The 21,463-nt window shown below is 49.8% G+C and overlaps 2 protein-coding genes across 2 annotated transcripts; one reads left to right on the plus strand and one right to left on the minus strand.

Annotated features, from left to right (window-relative positions):
• Positions 1-251: 251 nt before the first annotated feature.
• Positions 252-1,071, minus strand: SFTA2 (surfactant associated 2). The gene is made up of 3 exons (XM_003897314.5): positions 931-1,071; positions 611-699; positions 252-477 (listed from the first exon to the last, which is right to left on the minus strand). Exons 1-3 carry the CDS (start codon positions 989-991, stop codon positions 391-393), a joined length of 237 nt encoding a protein of 78 aa, XP_003897363.1. The 5' UTR covers positions 992-1,071; the 3' UTR covers positions 252-390.
• A 3,523-nt stretch (positions 1,072-4,594) lies between these two features.
• On the plus strand, positions 4,595-21,198 carry MUCL3 (mucin like 3). Its single transcript, XM_021937105.2, has 3 exons — positions 4,595-9,758; positions 17,327-19,485; positions 19,945-21,198. The coding sequence occupies exons 1-3, from the start codon at positions 9,602-9,604 to the stop codon at positions 20,089-20,091; spliced, it is 2,463 nt and encodes an 820-aa protein (XP_021792797.2). The 5' UTR covers positions 4,595-9,601; the 3' UTR covers positions 20,092-21,198.
• Positions 21,199-21,463: the final 265 nt, after the last annotated feature.

Below are 21,463 nucleotides of genomic sequence, written 5' to 3' on the forward strand. Positions count from 1 at the left end.
TTCTCTTTATTCCCAGGTGTTCCGAAGATCTCAGTTCGGGGTGTGTTCATGTGCGTGCGTATATGTGTGAAGGGTGTGTGAGTGTCCCCAGACAACTCCCCAGATGCCTTCTAAGCCTGTGACAGTGGTGTTGAGGGAGAGAGTGTCCATCCCTGGAACCCTCTGCTCAGCAGGGGGACAGTCAGAGACTTGAGCATCCAACCCCCTCTTCCTGCCAACTCTGTGCTCAGGGACTCACAGAGTCAAGCAAGTTACTGAATTCAGCATATACTGAATTTTATTTATTGCCACTCAGGAGGGTGGGGGCTGCTGAAAGACAGGGTCAGGGCCCACCCCCCGCACCCCTAGCCCAAAAGCCCGGGCCAAGAAGGACACAGGCTTCAATGGCTCTCATGTGTTGCAGACAACATGGTGTTGAGATCTTGCATGGTGGAGGGTGACGCTGGTCCCTGAAGGGAGATGGAGGAGGAGGCAGAGCTGGGAACAATGGGTTAAAGGGCGTGATGTAAGAGAGCTCTCCATTCCCACCGTGGAGATAGCCAGACCCCAGCAAAGGCCCAAACTGACTCACAAACACACAGCCCCATCCTTTCCCCTCCCAAAGAACTACCTTTTCAAGCAATTCCAAGAAGCTGGACTCATAGGAGGAATTTGTCAGAAAAGATTCCGTCAGTTTCAGTTGCAAAATCATACCTGGCCCTGTGGATCCAGAAGTACGGCTTAGGACCTAGCTGATTCCCCCGGAGACGCAGTACCTTCCTGCCCACGCTCCCCAGCACAGTTCCTCTTCCCCAACAGCGTCCCTCCAGAGCCTCTTGGAAGCTCAGGACTGGGGTGTCTCTGTCTCTCTCAGGGACCATGGAGTCCCACTCCCTTTCTCTGGCCTCTTCACGCCACAGAGACCCAGAAGTCCTGCCCTCTAGCCCTCACCTGTTCCATGTGAGCTGCCAAGGAGGATCAAGAGGAGGACAAGGGGCAGCCCAGACCCCATAGTGGCCACCACACTCCTGGGATGGAGGAGACACTGAAGTCCCAGTGGCCTCTCCTTGCCAGGCCTGCTTTCTACACCCCACTCAAGCCTTAGCATAAGTGTTTGAGGGGAAGTGGGAGGGGGAATCTGGTCAACTGAATTTTCCAGTTCTCCCAGTAAGAGAGGACCCAGGAGAGGACCATTCACTGTGCTCTTGGGGAAAATAGAAGGAGATTCCCTCTCTTCACTCTGTGTCCCACCCCTACCTTGTGTCTCCAGGTTTGAGGGAGTGAGTGCTGGTCCTACAGACAGGGAGATGAAGAGGGAAGCAGGGACCAGGGAGGCGTCCCTCCTGCAGGTGTCTGGACCCCACCCATGCCCGGACCTCCCAAGGCTCTTTAGAGATTAATTATTAACTGCAGTTAATTTTCATCATTCTTGACACCGAAGGACTCAGGAATGTGGGCCCAAAAGGGAGGGGTGGATTAAGCCAAGTTTCTTTCAGAACCCAGGTGTCCTGCTGCCTCAGCTTTTTTTTTTAAAGACTAGTCAAGTGCAGTAGTGAAAAGGGGAGAAGGAGTAGAACAAGGAGTTGGGTCTATAATGGACTGTGAACACTGCTCCCCGAGCCTTGGTGGCTTTCTAGATGAGAAATCTGGTCATGGGAACTTCCATTGCTGAACATTCTGTTTTACTTGCTCTAACGCATCCTAGATTGTCAGGTGGAGACACGAGTTTCCTCAGACATTCTCCCACCCCTGCCTTGTGCAGCCATGAAAAGAGGACGCCCACCTACTCCCGGCCGAGACGCCTACAGGCAAGCTCTGGGACAGGCAAGCACAGGACAGATGTGCAGAGGGAGTTACTGACCCTCTTTAGAAACTAGGAAAGTAAGGCACAGAGAGGGTAACTGACCTGCTAAGGTCACCCAGTCAACCAGTAGCAGAGCGATTAGAACCTGTCAGACACAGGGACACACCAGCCATGGAAACTCGCTTGAACACACAAGGGCACAGGCCTGCGTCTTCCTATCTGCCTCTTCCCTATGCAGCCTCTCCACTTTCCCCAAAGCCAGTGGGACTGAGCACAGAGGGACGAAAGCAGAGAGCGCACTGGGCAGAGGTAGTGGGAGAGCAAAAGCAAGATGGGGAGACAGAGATAGAGGTCTGCACTGTAAATGGAAAGTGAGGCAACCAGTGACTCCCAGACTTGCACAGGAGAACAGGAAGACCACAGTGAAAAGAAAGTATGGAGGAGAAGAGCAGCAGGCACAGGAGGAATGAGCAGGAGGTAGAATTTGGGAACGCAGAGAGATCTTCCTTGGAGAAGAGTAGGAGCCCTCCCTCCCTCCTTTTTTTTTTTTTTTTTTTTTACCGGGTCTTACCCTGTCACCTAGGCTGGAGTGCAGTGGTGCGATCTTCTCCTGCCTCAGCCTCCCGGGTAGCTAGGATTACAGGCACCCACCACCACACCCGGCTAATTTTTGTATTTTTAGTAGAGATGAGGTTTCAGCATGTTGGCCAGGCTGGTCTCCAACTCCTGACCTCAGGTGATCCACCCACCTCGGCCTCCCAGAGTGCTGGAATCACAGGCATGAGCCACTGCACCTGGCCTCCCCTACACTTTCTACAGGCATGTGCTAGGCTCATCACTAAGTATTCCTTTATAGCTCATAAGCACCTGTGAAGTAGGTACTAGATTACCCTGATTTTAGAGGTGAAATTAAGACTTAGGCCTGTGACTTGCCAGAGAATGCACAGCTCAGCAGTGGTGGATTCCAGCGCAGTGGACTCAGCCCACGTGCTGAGCTTCCGGGGATTCAGGGCTGTCTGGCTCCAGAGCTGGGTTCTGACCTTCCATATCACACTGTCCCAAAATATGACATGTGTCTTCCTTGGTGCCCCTTATCTCCCCTTTCCCCTTCCCTGTCAAAGGAACGGAAAGCTCTGTGAGCCGCAGCCATCTAGGTGAGAGATGGCTCAGGTATTGACCTTCCCAGCCCACCCTTAGGTTTCCAGAAGGTCAAATGCACAGTCCTAGACCCTCATGGTCCCCCTACAACCCCAGCTTCCAAATCCTGCTTCCCTGAGGGACTCATACGTCCTGACTTCCAATGGTTGTACTTCTAGGAACAAGAGGATGACCTTGGGATAGGACATTTGGGTCTACCCTTTTAAAGGATGGTCTGGGCTATGGATTGACTCAGACCTGGGGGACAGGTCCCTAGTCCAGGAAGAGCCCAAGGGCCAGGTGGGGGAGCCCGCAGGCTCTTATTCACTCTCCCCCTCACCCAGTGCTTCCTGGGATCAGGCTGGGACAGGTTAATCCTCTGGGACAGCTTGGTGACCTCTCCCTAGGGATGGACATTCTGGTGTCGATGGAGGCCCTGGCACACCTGGCTCTCCTGGGACTTGTAATAGGCTCCAGAGCCTTTAAAGAGCCTGGGAGATGGGCCTGGCCAACATGCTTCAACTGGCACCATGAACACTGTGCTGGTACTGCTCCTGGGCCTGCAGGCCTTGTCTGGACCCAGTGAGCACTCGGGCCTGGACAGGAGGTCTTGAGGGAGGACATGAACTTTGGACCCAGTGGGATGGCCAACTCTTCTATGGTTTTTCTTTTTTCAACAGTTCAGCTGACCCTACTGGGGACTTCTGACACAGTATCCCCAGGTCTCCTCTCTGTCTCTGGAGGTCTCCCCTCTGTCTCTGGAAGTCTCCCCACTGTCTCTGGAGTTCTCTCCAGTTTCTGGAAGTCTCACACTGTTTCTGGAAGTCTTCTCACTATCTCTGCAACTGTCTCCACTATCTCTGGAAGTCTCCCCACCACCTCTGGGAGTGTCTCAACAGCTTCTTCAACCTCTGGGAGTTTTCCCAGCAGTCCTCAGCCTTTGGCTCCAACTATTTCTAGGAGCACTTCAGGAACAGTCTCTACATCATCAGGTGATATTTCTGTTGCTCAACCCATCTCTGGAGAACTCTTCAGCTCAGTCTGTAGTTCTGGGGTGGGGCTTCCTGCAAGCCTGGCAGTTTCCCAGAACCTCATTGGAAGCAGCTCCCTTGCCTTTGTGGCTATACAAGGGCCTCTCTTTCTGTTTTCCAATTCATCACCTTTTTCTGTCATGATTACTGCCTTCTTATCCTAAGACTTTTTTGCTTACTTCAAGGTCATGAAAATATTCTCCTCTGCATTCTTCTAGAAACGTTATTATTTTAGCTTTCGAACTTAAGCCTATTATCCATCTCAAGTTAATTTCTGTGTATGGAGTGGGGTGGAAGTCAAGATTCAATTTTTTCTTCTTATGAATATCCAGAACCATTATTTCCAAGGACCCTCCCCTGTCCCCACCATTGAACAGTGAGCACCTGTCCTGAAAGTCTAGTGACTGTATTTGTGTGGGTTTGTCGGTCAGTGTTTTTTTTTGAGATGGAGTTTCACTCTTGTTGCCCAGGCTGGAGTGCAATGGTGCGATCTTGGCTCACTGCAACCTCTGCCTCCCGGGTTCAGGTAATTCTCCTGCCTCAGCCTCCTGAGTAGCTGGGATTACAGGTGCCCGCCACAACACCCAGGTAACTTTTTTGTATTTTTAGTAGAGACGGGATTTTACCATGTTGGCCAGGCTGGTGTCGAACTCCTGGCGTCAGGTGATCTGCCTGTCTCGGCCTCCCAAAGTGCTGGGATTACAGGCGTGAGCCACTGCGCCCGGCCTATCGGTCAGTTCTTACTCCAGGGCCACAGTGCTTAAGGACTACAGCTTTGCAGCAAGTCTTGAGATCTTATAGTGTAAGTTCTCCTTTTTTTTTTTTTAAGAGACTGTCTTGGTTATTCTCAGTCTTGATTTTCATAACATCAGTTCATCAATTTATTCCAAAAGCTTGCTAGGGTCTTGTCTTTGGGTGCATTTGATGTGACTTCTGCTTTGCTCTTGCTTGAATCTCTTCTGCTTTTTCCCTCTGCCCTCTTAGGACCTGCCTCCTCCAGTGCTCCTGGAACTGCTCCAACTGTGCCTGGGACCTCAGCACTGAGTGTTGCTGTCTTAGGGGGTTCCACTGCCACCATGGCTGGAGTGGCCACCATGTCCCCTGGGCTCAGCATCCTGGCCAGTTAAGGCACTCTTCTAGGCATTACAGTAAAAGGTTGATGGGCCTATTCGATCTCATTCCCCTGCAGCCACCCCTGGCTCCTTGGGAGGAGTTCAGGGATAGTCAATAGCGCCTGCTTTCAACTGTGTTTTAAATCTGTCTGAGGATGTCTGTAGCTCAAAGGCGTTTTGGCGGCCTCTGGTCAGACCAACTGCCAGATGTCTGTTACCTGGCTGCTTTCTTGAAAGGTTTTCATCTTCCTCATGATCTCTCTGTCCAGGGCGAGAGGCATTCCCTCCAGAGATCACCCCTCCTTCCTCCATCTTCTTCCTCCCCTCCCTTTCATTCCTAGAAGGGGAGCTTGGGGAATACCCCGCAGGAAGTCTGAGGGCAGGAAACGAATGGAAGGAAGACAGGAGAGCAGGCTCTGGTTCCCCTTAAGAACAAGAATCAGGGTGGAGTGGTGGGGAGAACTGGGGCTAGGAGGAAAGAGAGTGCCTACTGAGGACCCTCCCAGTGCAGAGGCATCACAGACCCAGGGATGCGGACAATAGGGCCTGAGAAAGTCAGTGAGGTGGGGACCTCAGTGATGAGTCTGGGACCGACAGACGTGTCCACAGGGAAGAGGCAATTGAGACTTGGATTAAAGCTCTTTAAACCCCCACCCCCACCCCTGCTGAGATTCTGCTTCCAAGGTGATAGGAGAAAACACCAGAGAGATGAGGTCTCAGAGTCAGGGACATCAGTCACAGAAAGAAAGATGGAAAGTCGGAGGGCAGTGGGGGTCTGGGGACCTGGAGGCATCACCTGCCTCAGTCACTGGCCCTGTCTTTGTGCCCTAGGTCTGAAACCCCAGAAGGACTCTGTCTCAGACTGGGCCATTGTGTTGATCACTCTCACTTTGGTGGCAGCAATTGTCAACCTAATGTATGGTATCAAGAAGGTGAGCAACGCTGTGGTCCAATGTGTGGGATCCCTGTGCCAGTGGGGCTGGGACCTGGTGCCCCAGGATTCAGAGGAGAACAGGGCTTTGGGGAGGGAATGACAGCTTGTAGGGCTTGTTGCAGGGAGGGGAAAGAGAGCCGTTGTCTCAGTGGCTGAGAAAAACACTGCTCTGGCAGGGACGGGGCGTTGGGGCCACTGAAAGAGGTGGGGGAGTACTAGAGGCTGACTGGCGCGTGGAAGCGCTCAACTCAGCTCTAGGCAATGAAGGACCAGCTCTGTGGAGCCACATTCACTTGGGTTTGAATCCTTGTGCAAGTTACTTAATCTCTCTGTGCTCCGGATTCTTCATTGATAATAATACTTTAAAAATAATACTTACATCGCACTGATTATGTGCTAGGTGCTGTACATATTTTAGTTCACAGCAAGCCAGTGATATAGGGAATACTACTCCTCATTTTCCAGATGAGGTAATTGAGTCCTGGATAAATGAGAATGATGGCATCCATCTCAAAGGGTGGTTGGGAGGATCAAATAAGCTTACGCAGAGCGAGCACTAATGGTGCTTGGCATGTATTATAGTAAGTGCTCAATATACAGCCTTATTCATTATTATTGCTGTTTTTGCTCAAAGAGGAACGCTGAGTGCCTGGGTTGCCAAGAGGAAGCAGCAGTTCACAGGAAGAGCTGGACTGAGCAGCAGCTTCTCGGGCCCTTGATTGACCCGTCATACCCTTCCCTCATCTCACAGGCCTGCCAGTTCCGGAGGGAGTGGCTGTGGCTCCGTGTGGCTGTGGCTCCATGACCCCTTATAGCTGCCACCATGAGGCGGAGGCCGCCAGTCAGCGCTACTCTGTCAAATGAAAGGTGGGGCAGGGGCAGCTGAGCGCCTACCCTTTGGCCTTCCTTCTTCGTCTCCCAAATAGTCTCATTCCCAGACTCCCCTATCCCATTCACCCTAGCCGGAACCTTTTTCTGCAGGTAGATTCCTGGGGTCACTGGCCCCCAGGTCTCTTCTACCCACAGCGTAAGGAGTCGTCCACTGTCAGTCACAAGATTCTGCTCTCTGCCCTGCCGCCAACCATGCAGACTGCGGGAAGGTGCCCAGCTTCTCCGAGGACAGTTTTCTCATCGGTGGAAGGAAGGACCAGGGCTAAGTGGCCTGCAGGCACCTTCCAGCCCTCATGGAGCCCAGGTCTGGACAGCTGGAATCCCTGCTCCTCACCCTCTTTACCTAGTCCCACCCTCCTCCCCAACGATCAGAGAAGCTCTTTAGCTGAGGACAGTCTGCTCATGGCTTCCCTTCTCACCTTCCTCCACAGGGAGCCCCCGCAGGCTGGCTCTTGAGAACCCAAGGCCCTCCGATTCTTTCCCCTCAGAGCAGGTGCAGAACCCTCCTCTGTGCTGCCCCCTCAGTCCTCTCCAGGAGGGTGGTGAACAAGTTATTGCTAAATAAAATGGCACTTCCTCCACTTGTCTCGCAGACGCTGTGGGTTTGCCCAAGTGCATGGGCTTTTGTGTCATGCGGGCCCAGAAGGGCCAAGCCCGGTCTCTGCCACTTACAAGGGCAAGTCATTCCCTGATCCGAAGCTCATTTATCCTCATCTGTAAAGTGAGGGGTGACAGGTGATGACTCATAGGTGAGGTGCTTAGTACATTCTTCAGTACATAGAAATGGCCAAACATTGGTAGTTGGCAGGGCTGTTTTGTGACTGGTCTCTCAGCCTCCAGCTCAGACGAAGCAACATGGACTGACTGTAAGAGACTGTTTTGGGCCTCCACCTACCTCCAGGTTTCTCCACCCCAGACACCAGGGTCCTTGGGGTGGAGTTGTAGCTAAGAGAGAAGGGAAGAGGGTGTTCATTCACAAACCCTGGTTAATGCTTATTCTAAAGCAGAGACCCTCAACTGCAGCACAATTGGTGTCCTGGGCTGGGTAATTCTTTGTTGTGGAGACTGCTCCGGGCATTACAGGATGTCCCACAGCATCTCTGGCCTCTACCCCCTAGATGCCAGTAGCATCCCACTCCAAATTGTGACAAAAATGTCTCCAGAAATTTCCAAATGTTCTTTGGTGTGGGCAAAATTGCTCCTCCCTGTACATGAACCACTGTCCTAGAGGCTTGGGTCCCTGGGGAAAGGATGGGGAAGGGGACCAGTGAAAAGGGGGACTGTCAGTCAGCCGAGTCCACATGGAGTTGCAGAGGACAGCCTGTCTCTGCCTTAGTTTCTCCATCCTGCAGGATACATTGCCTGGGAGGCAGGCTGCCCAGTTCTGAGTAGTCAGTCTTTGGCCTGACTCCATGGAGCCTCATTAATCTCCCATGAATCACATTGATAAGCAGTTGGCCTCCTCTTCCCACCTATTCCAGCCCTGCCCAGGGCTTAGGGATAAGTCACGCCAAGTAAGGAGAGGAACCCACGTGTCCAGTTCTCTAGTCCTCTCATGAGCCCAAATGCCCTGAGGGCCTGGCCTCCTGCCCTCAAGTCCTGGACTTCTCTACGGCCTTTGCCTGCCCCCACTTCCCTCAGAAAGGCATCCTCTGGCCCTGGCTTCCACTCCGTCCAGGTGGAATGGAAACATTTATTGATTGCCTACTGTGTGCCAGACACTGTCCCAGGCCCTGACGACACAGCAGGGATCCAAGGTGCCTACTTTCCATCCATGGAGAACCACAGTGGGCAGAAAGGGGTTGTGACTTATCTGTGCTAGAGACCCAGGGAGTCCGTCCTCCCCTACTCCAGCCCCAGGCACTGTCACTAGGGAGACAAGTGAGTCTCTGAGCTAATGCTTGCATTAGGCAGGAACTGAGGAAGGGAAGGGGGAGCTCCGGGGTGCTCCTAAAAATGAGATGTCTGCATTTCTGTATAGGAGTGAATGGGGACTTCGAGGCAAAGAGACAGCCACTGAACAGAGGTGGGAGGGAAGAGGTAGAGTGAAAGCAGAAGCCCCTGTATGTAGAGCATCTCTTGGCCAAAGATCTTGGCCTCGGTCCCCCTGGGTGGCCTGACCTGTCTGTGTCCCTGGTGAGGGGTGTGACATCTGTCCCTGTGGTTCTGTGTCTTGTCTCTGTGACTCCGTCTGCACTCTCCACACATTGTTGTATGACCACTGAACATCACGAAGCACCTGTCTCTGCAGCGAGGGTCATTCGAGGGCTTTCTCTCGCCTTTGCTCTTTCACCTGATCCTCGTGGACAGCTCCGCCCAAGGTGGCAAGAATGACCATGTGTGAATAAGGGGTGTGGAAGCTGAGCTGACGCGGGAGAGGTAGGAGGGTGCATGTGAAGCTGGACACAGATCAGAATGTGAACCCCACCCCGTCCTGCTCCCAGCCAGAGTTCAGTCCTTCTAGAACCGGGCCATCTGCTCCCCGATTCCCCAAAGCCCTGGAGGCACCACCCTCACTTCTCTCCACTGGGGCTGGCTCAGGTGCCTGCTCCTTTCTGGTTCCTCTGCCCTGCCCCCAGATCCCACCCCTCGGCAGGCACCCACGTGCCTGGCTCCATGACACAGCAGCTGCGGTCTCCTCTTATCAGGGCTCCCCTGTGGGTTGGGGTGGCTCCATTTGTTTAAGACTTAGTCCTGAGGAGCCCCAGCCCCCATGACGTCAAGATTGGCTCCATATAAGGTGAGGGGTCCACAGCCCATGGTCCCCAAGCAGCCACCCTGCTCCGACATGGCCCAGACGGTCCACAGCCTCTGCTCCACCTCTGGCCTCCAGTGCTGCCTCCTCTTCCTTCTAGCTTCTTGGGAGGCAGGTAAGATGCCCACAGCGGGTACAGAAGATAGAAATGGCTTGTTTCTTAGTGCTCATAGAGTTGGACAACAAATAGAAAGGAATGAAGGGAGCGGGCACAGGGCTGCTACAGACAGTTGTCTAGAGTGTTCTCTGCTCAAGTTTGCTGGCTAAGGGACATGTAGTAGGAGATGAAATCCAGCCTGTGCTCTGCTCTTTAAAACATGGCTCACAGGGCTGCACCCATCCAGAGGGGGTTTCAAGTTTGCATAAAGACACTGTAGAGGGTGGCAGCCCTGTGTGGTGGGGGTAGGCACCTGACATTTGTTGAACACCAACTCCAGCTCCGTGCATGGAATTCACAGCTGCTCATGGTGATTTCTTTCTTCTTCTTCTTTTTTTTTTTTTTTTTTTTGAGATGGAGTCTCGCTCTGTTGCCTAGGCTGGAGTGCAGCGGCGCAATCTTGGCTCACTGCAGCCTCCGCCTCCCGGGTTCAAGCGATTCTCCTGCCTCAGCCTCCTGGGTAACTGGGATTACAGGCGCCTGCCACCATGCCTGGCTAATTTTTTGTATTTTTAGTAGACAGGATTTCATCATGTTGGCCAGGCTGGTCTCAAATGCTTGGCCTCAAGTGATTTGCCTGCCTTGGCCTCCCAGAGTGCTAGTATTACAAGCGTAAGCCACCGCGCCCAGAGACTCATCTCATCTCAGCATCCCCTGAGGTGGCTAATAATATCCCATCTTATAGTTGAGGAGAGTGGACTCAGAGTGATTTGGCGCCATATCTCACAGCTAGAGGGAGGTAAGCAGAGATTCCACCTCCACTGCCCCTAGCCCTGGGGGACAGGTGGAACTTCTCTCTTGAGAGCTCTGTTTTGTGCAGACCTAGTTTCCAGTCCCGACTCTGACCCATTTGGCTACTCTGGCCTTCCACACCATCTGTAAAATGGGCTGGATGCTGCTGCCCGGCCGTACCAATATTTGTTGCCTACAGAGCATTTACACGGCACCAGGTGTTGCTCTAGGGACTTCATCCACGTTTACTCATTTAATCCACATGGCAATTCAGAAAAGTGTGCATCAAAGGCTCTGTCCTTGTCTTACAGTTGGAAAACATCTCAGGGCTTTGAGAGAAAATGAGTATGGACAAGTTTGACAAACAAAACAAACCCTAAAGATAACATGAAATTGTGAAATTAGTTCACTTAGTCAAGAAACGGACTGCAACTGAACCCAGGGAGCAGAGATGCTAAACACAGGGGCGGTGTGGAGGGCCTGGGCAATTTGGAGGAGGGTCTCCACAAAGCAGATGTACAGCAGCAGATTCAGAGACACTGTCTACCCACTGGACAGTCATCTAAGGACAGAGCCATCCACAGTAACGGCGCTGATGATCTGGAACCAGGGCTGGGACAGTCATGAGTCTGGAAGTCTCCTCCAAGCAGTACTGGGGGCAGGGCAGGCAGGCAGCACCTTCTCCTTCCAGTAGTGCAGACAGAGGGTGATGTTAGAGGCAGTGCCCCTTCCCTGAGCGCAGGCAGGTTGCGGCCAGGGGTGGAGGCAGGGGCAGGTGGGTGGTGAATGGCGGGAACTGAAGAATCTTTGAGCTGCCTTTGAAAGATATCAGCAGTGCGTCCTGTCTGTGCCCTGACTTGATGTTTGTCTCCCCTACCTTGAGGGTCTGGAGACAGAGGCACCAGAGCTGCCCAACACCTCCTGGCCCCATCTCGCCTGCCTTTCCTTCCCCTTCCCCTCAGGCGGATTGTCCGCCGGTTGCTCTCTGCTCCTTCCATCTTGCAGCTTAAGGAAGAGGAATCTGCAGGGGGTGGAAGGGAATCCCCTCCATACACAGTAGCTCTTCTGAGATTTGCTTCAGGGCAGAGATCTGAATTCCTGAGATTCCGATGGGGCCATGTGGGCGTGGTCTCGGAGAGGAGATAGGTGTGGCAGGGCGGGATGGAGGGAGGGGTGAGGAGGACATGGGGAGCTGGCTGCTCCCATTCTGCAGATTTTGAAGACAAGAGCGAGTAGGTGACAGGTGGGGATGGCTTGAGGCTGGGCTTGGGTTGTGATGAGGTCGGGTGGAACTGGAGTGTAAATCAGGGCTAGTCCATAGCTGTGCCCAGCAGAGAGAAAGGCCTGGGCAGGACGGGAAGAGGGACAACTGGGATGGATGAAGCCCTTTAGTCTACCATTCTGGTGAGGGGGCCCTGACATTTGTCCACAGGACCAGTCAACACGCAGACAGATAACTAGATCCTGGAACCCCAGAGTCTGCATCATGCAGTCACAGAACCACGGGTACAGTCTAGATTAAATCATCAGGGGGAGCACAGGTGCAGTCTAGATTAAATCATCAGAGGGAGCACAGGTGCAGTCTAGATTAAATAATCAGAGGGAGGCACAGATGCAGTTTAGATTAAATCATCAGAGGGAGCACAGGAGCAGTCTAGATTAAATCATCCGAGGGAGGCACAGGTGCAGTCTAGATTAAATCATCCGAGGGAGGCACAGGTGCAGTCTAGATTAAATAATCAGAGGGAGGCACAGGCACAGTCCAGATGAACACACCTGAGGGAGCACAGGTGAGTCAGGAGATGGGAATTGGGACTGGGGTCCTTGGAAGAATCTAACAAGAACATTTTCCTATAACAAATGCTATTTGATTTAATTTCTGTAACACAAATAATGTATGCTCATTGTAGAAAATGGAAAATAGAAAAAATCAGAAAGAAAAATAAAATCTCTCTGTATACTCCCTAGTCCCCAGGCAATCATTTGATTATATCTCCCTTTAGCTTTCCTTTTTTTTTTTTTTTTTTTTTGCAGAGACAGGTCTCGCTATGTTGCCCAGACTAGTCCTTCTGCCTCAGCCTCCCTAAGTGCTGGGATTATAGGTGTGAGCAACTGTGCCCACCAGTTTTCTTTTTCTATGTCTGTGTTTTAAGCCACTTATTGAACTAATACTGTATAGATATTTTAACAAGCATTTACCCACATTATTGCAAATGGAGCATGCCATTTATGGGGGTAAGGATACCAGGAAACACTAGAGATGCCTTTTGGGAGAGCGTGCTCTGACAGAGACTCCAAGGCATGAGTTGCTTAGTAAGATGTTCTCTCTTCCTCCCTCCCTCCCTCCCTTCCTTTCCTTCCTTCTCTTTTTCTCTTTCCCTCCCTCTCTCTTCTTCCTTTCTTTCTTTCCCTTCCTTCCTTCCTTTCTTTCTTTCTCTTTCTTTCTCTCTTTTTGTTCTTTCCTCCCTTCCTCCCTCCCTTCCTTCCTTCTTTTCTTTTTTCTTCTTTCCTCCTTTCCTTCCTTCTTTCCTTCCTTCTCTTTCTTTCTTCTTTTGACAGACTCTCGCTCTGTGGCCCACGTTGGAGTGCAGTGGCATGATCTTGGCTCACTGCAACCTCCGCCTCCCAGGTTCAACTGATTCTCCTGCCTCAGTCTCCTGAGTAGCTGGGATTACAGGCTGCTGCCACCATGCCCGGCTAGTTTTCATATTTTTAGTAGAGATGGGGTTTTGCCATGTTGGCCAGGCTGGTCTCGAACTCCTGACCTCAGGTGATCTGCCCACATTGGCCTCCCCAAGTGCTGGGATTACAGGTGCGAGCCATTGTGCCCAGCTGATGTCCTCCCTTTCAAATGAGTGAACGAAGCAGATGGCAGGGACCTTTGGCACTGTGCATTGTTTTGATGTTGTGGGATTTGTTCTTATTCTTTTATCCCGACTGAACATCCATCCACAATGTCTTGTGCTAAAGTTGGATTTTCTCTTCTGCACCTCCTGCCTATTCTTCAATGACCAAAACAGTTCTTTTCAGGCTACGATGGTTGTATGTGGAATGAATATCTCCTGGTGAAAACTTCCTAGGGAAGTAAGTCACTACCAAAAGTAGATCGTCTGGGGAAGAGATGCTTCTTTTGTCCTGGGGGTTTACACTGATTTGCCTCTTGGCTGTGTCAGGACCAAGGAATCCCTTGAGCTTTACCTCAGCTTTTTACAATCTATGGTTCCACAACTGTTTGATGCAGATCTAAAATTCTAAAATCTTGTTATCTGAGTCTAAGTTATGGACTGTGATCCTGTGGTTTAATGAGAACTGGTATCCCAGAATTGGTGGGCCAGAGGCCGCCTTTCAACATCTTTTCATCTCAGAGCTCAATTACTTAACAGCGGAAGTTGCCCCTTGGTGTTCCAGCCTGCGGAGGTCACAAATACATTTGGTTTCTACTTAATGTGCATTATGAAACGTTGTTGGCAAGGCTTCTAAGGAATTTTCATCAGTCTTGTTCTTTCATTCATTATTCGACAAATATTTACAAAGTGCCTCCTATGGACCAGATACTGTTCTAGGCTGGAGACAGTGACAAACAAAACAAATAAAAATCCCTGCCAGGGCAGGCCAGGCCAGGCGCAGTGGCTCATGCCTATAATCCTAATACTTTAGGAGGCTGAGACAAGAGGATCACTGAGGACCATAGTTTGAGACCAGCCTGGCCAACATAGTGAGACCCTGTGTCTTAAAAAAAAAAGGGGGAGAGGGGCATAGTGGCTCACATTTGTAGTCCCAGCTGACAGGGGGCTGAGGCGGGGGGATTGCTTGAGCCCAGGAGGTCAGGGCTGCAGTGAGCTGTGACCATACCACTGCACTCCAGCCTGGTGCAGAGTAAGACTCTGTCTCAAAAACAACAACAACAACAACAACAACAACAACGACAACAACCCTGGCCGGACGCGATGGCTCATACCTGTAATCCCAGCACTTTGGGAGGCTGAGGTGGGCAGATCATGAGGTCAGGAGATCGAGACCATCCTAGCTAACACAGTGAAACCCCATCTCTACTAAAAATACAAAAAATTAGCTGGGCGTGGTGGCACATGCCTGTAGTCCCAGCTACTCAGGAGGCTGAAGCAGGAAAATCACTTGAACCTGGGAGGTGGAGGCTGAAATGAACCCAGATCACACCACTGCACTCCAGCCTTGGCGACAGAGTGAGACTCCGTCTCAAAAAACAAAAAAACAAACAAAAACAAAACCCTTGCCATAGTGGAAATTTAATTGTATTTATCACATACCAGAAAGTGATGATCAGAAAGTGGCCCAGGAATGCAGAGGCTGCTGTTTTCAAGAGGGTGGCCACAGCAGGTGAGAGGTGGATGGGGCAGGCAGGAGGGTAGGGCTACTGCTCAGGCTCCCCTTACAACCAGGAGAAGGACAGGGCAAGGCATGAGATTATTTCAGAGACTACAATGTGGATTCAACAAACATTTAAACAGCTTCTGTGCTCCAGAGTCTGCCATGGTCCATACTTCCTTTAACCCTCACATTCAGCTGGTGCAGTCAGCATCATGGTTATTTACAGTTGAGAACATGGAGCTTCAGAGCACTTAAGTGACCTGAGCAAGAATGCAAAACTGTTGAGGGACTGAGCCTGGATGCCAAACCTGTCCTCTGATTCTTTAAGGCCAGTGGAAATTGCCCTTTGCATTGCTGCCAGCTCATTTATTCACTCGATAGATAGTCATTCATCCCTTATCATGTTTAAAAGCCTCTGGAGCACAGTGAAAAGTCTAATTTTGCCAATTACTTAACCTCTTTGCATCTCCTTTCCCCACCTGTAAAACAGTAAGATCACCATCCTCACTTCACAGGTTCATAATTATTTGATTAAATAAACAAATATATGAACAGCACCTTTCAGGGAGTCCACACATGTCAGTGTCCTTTCTTCTTTAAAAGACTGGGCTGACCTATTGGCTGTGCACTGTGGTCTTCACCAGCAACGAACTGGGCCCAGGAGCCCAGATGCATGTTCAGATTCTGTCTCGACCTCTTACTTCCTGGGTGTCCTTGAGAAGATTACTTAACCATTCAGAACCTTGTTTCTTCATCTATACAACTGGGAGAATAGGAAATAGTTCTCAACCTCAACAGGTTCTTGTGAAACGTAAATAAGTTAACGTATGCCCTCACTTGTAGAACCTGCCTCTCTCATTGTAGAGCTCCAGAAAGGTTGCCCGTTGCTATTGTTGTGGGACTATGTCCAGGTCACTTTTCCTCCGTGAAATGTAAATTTCTCAGATGTAAAATAGGGGAACTTGACCGCTTCTAAAGAGCCCTGTGGAGCATTGGGAGACCAATCACCATAGAAGAGAATCCAGAAAGAGAACGTCTGTGAGGCCACCAGCCACGTCTCAGGGCTGGGGAAGGTGTCCAATAAACAATAGCTATTACTGGTATTGCTGCCAAGGGGATCATGTAATGGGATTGGGAGAGCAGAGTGCAGGCCTGATCATTCAGCCCCCTTCTCTCCCCTCACTCTCAATTCCTTTCAGAGACTTGGGCTTCTCTATTAACCTCACACCCTTCTTGTCCCGCCCATATTTTTTTCAAGGACTGAGCTCCCCAGGCCGATTCTGCCCATCAGCAGGCAGGTGGACTGTGGTTTCTTGTGATTGGGAATAGGTCCAGGTTCTGGTTGCCGCCTTAAGCTAACAGGGACTGGAAACCTCAGTTATGTAACGACACTATCTCTTTCACTCTTTGGCGATCTCTTGGCCTTCACTCTTTCGGCTAGGTATCAGAGACATCTCCTCTGTCTCCATCAGGTTGTTTTTCCATGGAATTAAGGCGTGCATCTGTCCACTGATAGGGGCGTTTTCTCTCACACCCTGTCCTTAAACATAGTCAGACCCTCCCACAAGCTAGTTGCCTCGTTTACTCCTGTCAGGACCCCCAAGCAGATCTCTTTTCCTTTCAAGATGGCCCCCTTCATCTATCCCCAGTTGGCTTTAAATGTGTGAAGAGGGGGACCCAGTGGGGTGACCATAAGGGTTGGGTCATCTCATCCATTCTCCTCATCCAACTTTATCTCCGAAATGAAAACTTCCCATCCCCTTCCTCTACTCATCCTCCATTCTTCTTATACATCTCTCACTCACAACCTGTGTCTACCTGCTAATCCCTATGGGAAGTTCTGCCAGAGGTCTTACCTCAATTTCTCACACTGTTACATTTGGGATGGTGTTAGAATGTTATGGAAAGGTGGAGAGTCTAATGTTTATTCCTGGTCTTCTCAGCTATGCCATGGAAAGGAGACTCCATTCCATAAGTTACAGACCCTAAAGGGGCACCTGCACAGTAAAATGCTAGTCCATACATGCCCTCAAAACCTTATCATTGGATAGGCGTGGCAGGGAGTGGAGGTCGGCAGGCACGCAAACAACTGTAACGTGAAGTTGAAGGTAACAGGACAGAATGATGAATAAAGACCTTTTCAAGCACTGAAATGAAGCTGGATTTAATCTGTTTAGGCAGATCAGAAAAGATGCCCTAAAGCCAGAAGGCCTTGAGATGGAGAGTTGAGGAGATGTGGAAGGGGATGAGGTGGCAGGCTTGCTGAAGGCACAGCCTGAGCCCAGGGGCTGGAGGTGAGAATGGGGAATAGATATCATAGTATTCAAAGGAGACTGACTGGGGAGTCACACTGTGGGGAGCAAAGAGATCCCCTAGAGAAGGAGGTGGGAAGGGGGAGTTGGAGAAGATCATGGGGAAGTTTCTTATTTGCCTCTCTCCCTCCACAGGTGCTACTGCATTCCAAGAATATCAGAAAACTGGGGAACTCTCAACATCTGATCACATATTTCCCCTCACTCCAGGCCTTGTTTATAGTATCCCTTTGGATCACACTGTTCATTCAGGACAAAGACCTCCAGAGCTCCCTAAATCTACAGAAATCCATGAACGAAAACGCCACTGCACCACCACACGCCCTTCTAAGCCAACTGACAAGCCTATAGACAACTCCAAAACTACAGACCACAAAAGCTCTACAGATAATCATGAGGCTCCTCCCTCTTCTGAAGAAAACTCCAGCAATCAAGGGAAAGACCCAACGATCCGGAATCAGCACTCTGTTGATCCTGCTTACTCCACTACCGCACATAAAGAATTCTCTGAAAAAAAACATATAACGCCAGCACCCAAGAGCAAAATAAATTGTCATAAGTCCACAACAGGCAAATCAACAGCAACAAGAAAACCAGATGAAACTGGAAGATCTTTGGAAAAGTCCATGAGTACTTTGGATAATAAAAGTACTACCTCACATAAGACTACAACTTCCTTCCACAACTCAGGCAATTCACAGACCAAGCAAAAAAACACATCTTTTTCAGAAAAAATCACAGCAGCCTCAAAAACAACATACAAGACTACAGGAACCCCAGAAGAGTCAGAAAAAACTGAAGATTACAGAACAACAGTTGCCTCAGATAAGCTCCTGACAAAAACTACAAAAAACATACACGAGACCATATCAGCCAATGAGACACAATCTCTAGCAAAGCCTACAGAACATGGAGAAAGGACAGCCAATGGGAACACCACACCATCCCCAGCAGAGCCTACAGAACATGGAGAAAGGACAGCCAACGAGAAAACCACACCATCCCCAGCAGAGCCTACAGAAAATGGACAAAGGACCCCATTTGCCAATGAGAAGACCACATCATTCCCAGAAGAGCCTACAGAAAATAGAGGAAGGACAGCCAATGAGAACACCACACCATCCCCAGCAGAGCCTACAGAAAATGGACAAAGGACCCCATTTGCCAATGAGAAGACCACATCATTCCCAGAAGAGCCTACAGAAAATAGAGGAAGGACAGCCAATGAGAACACCACACCATCCCCAGCAGAGCCTACAGAACATGAAGAAATGACCCCATTTGCCAATGAGAACACCACACTATCCCCAGCAAAGCCTACAGAACATGGAGAAAGGACACCATCAGCCAATGAGAAGACCATACCATCTCCAGCAGAGCCTACAGAACATGAAGAAATGACCCCATCGGCCATTGAGAACACCACACCATCCCCAGTAGAGCCTACAGAATATGGAGAGAAGACTACATTGGCCAATGAGAAGATCACAGTATCCCCAGAAGGGCCTACAGAACATGGAGCAAAAACTACTTTGGCCAATGAGAAGATCACAACATCTGTAGCGGAGCCTACAGAACATGGAGAAAGGACCACATCACCCAATGACAAGATCACCTCATCTGCAGCAGAGTCTACAGAACATAGAGAATGGACTACATCAGCCAATGTGATCACACCAGCCCCAGCAGAGCCTATAGAACATGGAGAAAGGACCACATTGGCCCATGAGAAGATGACACAAGTCACAAAAAAGTCTACAGAACACCCAGAAAAGACCATGTCAACCACAGAGAAAACCACAAGAGCCTCAGAAAAGCCTACACTACACTCAGAGAAGACCAGATCCACCAAAGAGAAAAACACATCAGTCCCAGAAAAGCCTACAGAAAACCCGAGGAACACCACACTGACCACTGAGACCATAAAAGCCCCAGTAAAGTCCACAGAAAACCCAGAAAAAACAGCAGCAGTCACAAAGACTATAAAACCTTCAGTCAAGGTCGCAGGAGACAAATCTCTCACTACTACCTCTTCTCATTTAAATAAAACTGAGGTTACTCATCAGGTGCCCACTGATTCTTTCACCCTCATTACACGTAGAACAAAGTTGAGTTCTATCACATTAGAAGCCCCAGGCAACAAGAGCCATCCATACCTCAATAAAGATGACTCACAGAAAGGTATCCACGCTGGACAGATTGGGGAGAATGATTCATTCCCTGCATGGGCCATAGTTGTTGTGGTCCTGGTGGCTGTGATTCTCCTCCTGGTGTTCCTTGGCCTAGTCTTCTTGGTAAGGGACAGATGTGCCCCATGGAAATCAACCTATGGGATAGGGAATTGGGGACACATTAAGGGTCAGAGTTACAGGGAATAATGAGTCTAGGAAAAGAGACATGGCAGAAGTGGGAGGAACAGTAATAGAGGAAGAGTTTTGGTGAAAACTGAGGAGAAAGACAATAAATACACAGGAGGTAAAAAGCTGGAACTGGAGAGAAGGCTGTGGCTGAGAATGAAAGGGCGTGAAAGAGAAAGTGTCGGGGATGGAGAGTCTGGGGTATGAGAATAGGAGGTATAAGGACAAGGAGAATATGGTAGAGGAGGGAACTGGGACTTATTGTATCGGATCTAGAGCTGGAATAAACATCAAGGTTTGGATGGAATCTTGAAAATAGAATGAAGACCTGAGGTGAGTGTTGAGAAAAACAAATCGCAGATGGTTCTCATTCCTCCTTTCTCACCCCAATCACAGGTCTCCTATATGATGCGGACACGCCGCACACTAACCCAGAACACCCAGGACAATGACCCAGAGGATGAGGGTGGCCCCAATTCCTACCCAGTCTACCTGATGGAGCAGCAGAATCTTGGCATGGGCCAGATCCCTTCCCCACGGTGATCTTGGAATAGGAGCCCAGCCCTGGCTCTTCCATGCTCTGCCCCTTTCCTGGATGAGGAACTGGACTCACAATTTCTATTTCCTGGACTACAGGAAGGGCAGAGAATACTGATGGTTACCAGTATTAACCCTTCCTCTGTTCTTCATTGAAACTGGTTGGCGAACGAAGTGATAAGCAAGGAGGATGTAAGTTTAGGGGTCAAAGAACAAAGAATGAATAATACGAGCAGACATTCTCTGTAGAATGTGATGGTCTGAGAACGAAAAGGTGTTTGATGGACATGTTGGGGGACCAATGCAGAACTGCACTGAGTCCTAAAGAAAGGACAGGAGCCTTAGAAGGCAATGCCCCAGACTGACTTGTGAGTGGGGATTATGGGGAAAGGGAGAGACTGAGGGCAGAGTCTCTGGGTTTCAGGACAGCATTGTTATTTCCATTCACTATTACTTAAGAGTTTGCATGTAAACAGGCTCATCTCTGAGTTCTCAGGACCCTTGCTTTCGCCCCATTTTCTTAATAAAAAAACCAAAAAAACAAAACAAACAAAAAAACGGATCCAAGAAGAAAAAAGAATTTATTTCCTTCTCCACTCTCTCCATGCCCTGGAGAAAAAAAAAAATTCAGAAGAAATCACAAATCTCTCTCATCCACATGGTTGACCCCTCTTCCTCCCAAATCCCTTAGTTTTCCTAAACGTCTACAGCGGACACCCTGTTGGTTTGGCTTGCTGGGTTGTGGGTGGACACACAAGGAGGGGATTTTTGTTTGGCCAGCAGTCTCACCCACTGATCTCCATCCCAGACTTTCCCTGATGGTGTCTCAGCATTTATTTTCCTGTCTCTTCCACCAAAAGTCAGCTGTGGCTTTATGTCGTAAAAGTTACCCATCTTCTCTACCATCCCCATACTCTCCCCTCCCACCTTCACCCCAGATTCCAATTTTCCTCCTTGTAGTCATTTCATCTATGTGTTTTCTACATTTTCTCTCTCTCTCCTTATGGCCATTTCACCTTACTACTGATTGGGCAGAGGGGAAAAGAAGAATGATGATAATAGTTTCCTTCTACTGACCTTTTTTATAATAAAGTATAACATGTTTATAAAGGGCATCATAGTTATTAGACTATCTATTGGGAGAAAGTGCTGACTGGTGTTCCTGGCTCCAGCTGAGACCTTACAGAAGAGGAGGAGCTGGAGGAGATGGAGGGCAGGACTGGCAATCTATGGAGGGTCAAGAAAGGGGAGGCTGAATTTCTATTGCTCCAAAAATGCCTCCTTTCTGGGTTTAGATAAGAGCCAGCCTTAGTGCAGGCCGGGTTTATTCGCATGGTGGCAAAATGAGTAGAAAAACCTGTCAATTAAAAAGCAAGTA

The sequence above is a fragment of the Papio anubis genome, chromosome 6, assembly GCF_008728515.1.
Source record: "Papio anubis isolate 15944 chromosome 6, Panubis1.0, whole genome shotgun sequence".
Classification (NCBI taxonomy): Eukaryota; Metazoa; Chordata; class Mammalia; order Primates; family Cercopithecidae; genus Papio; species Papio anubis.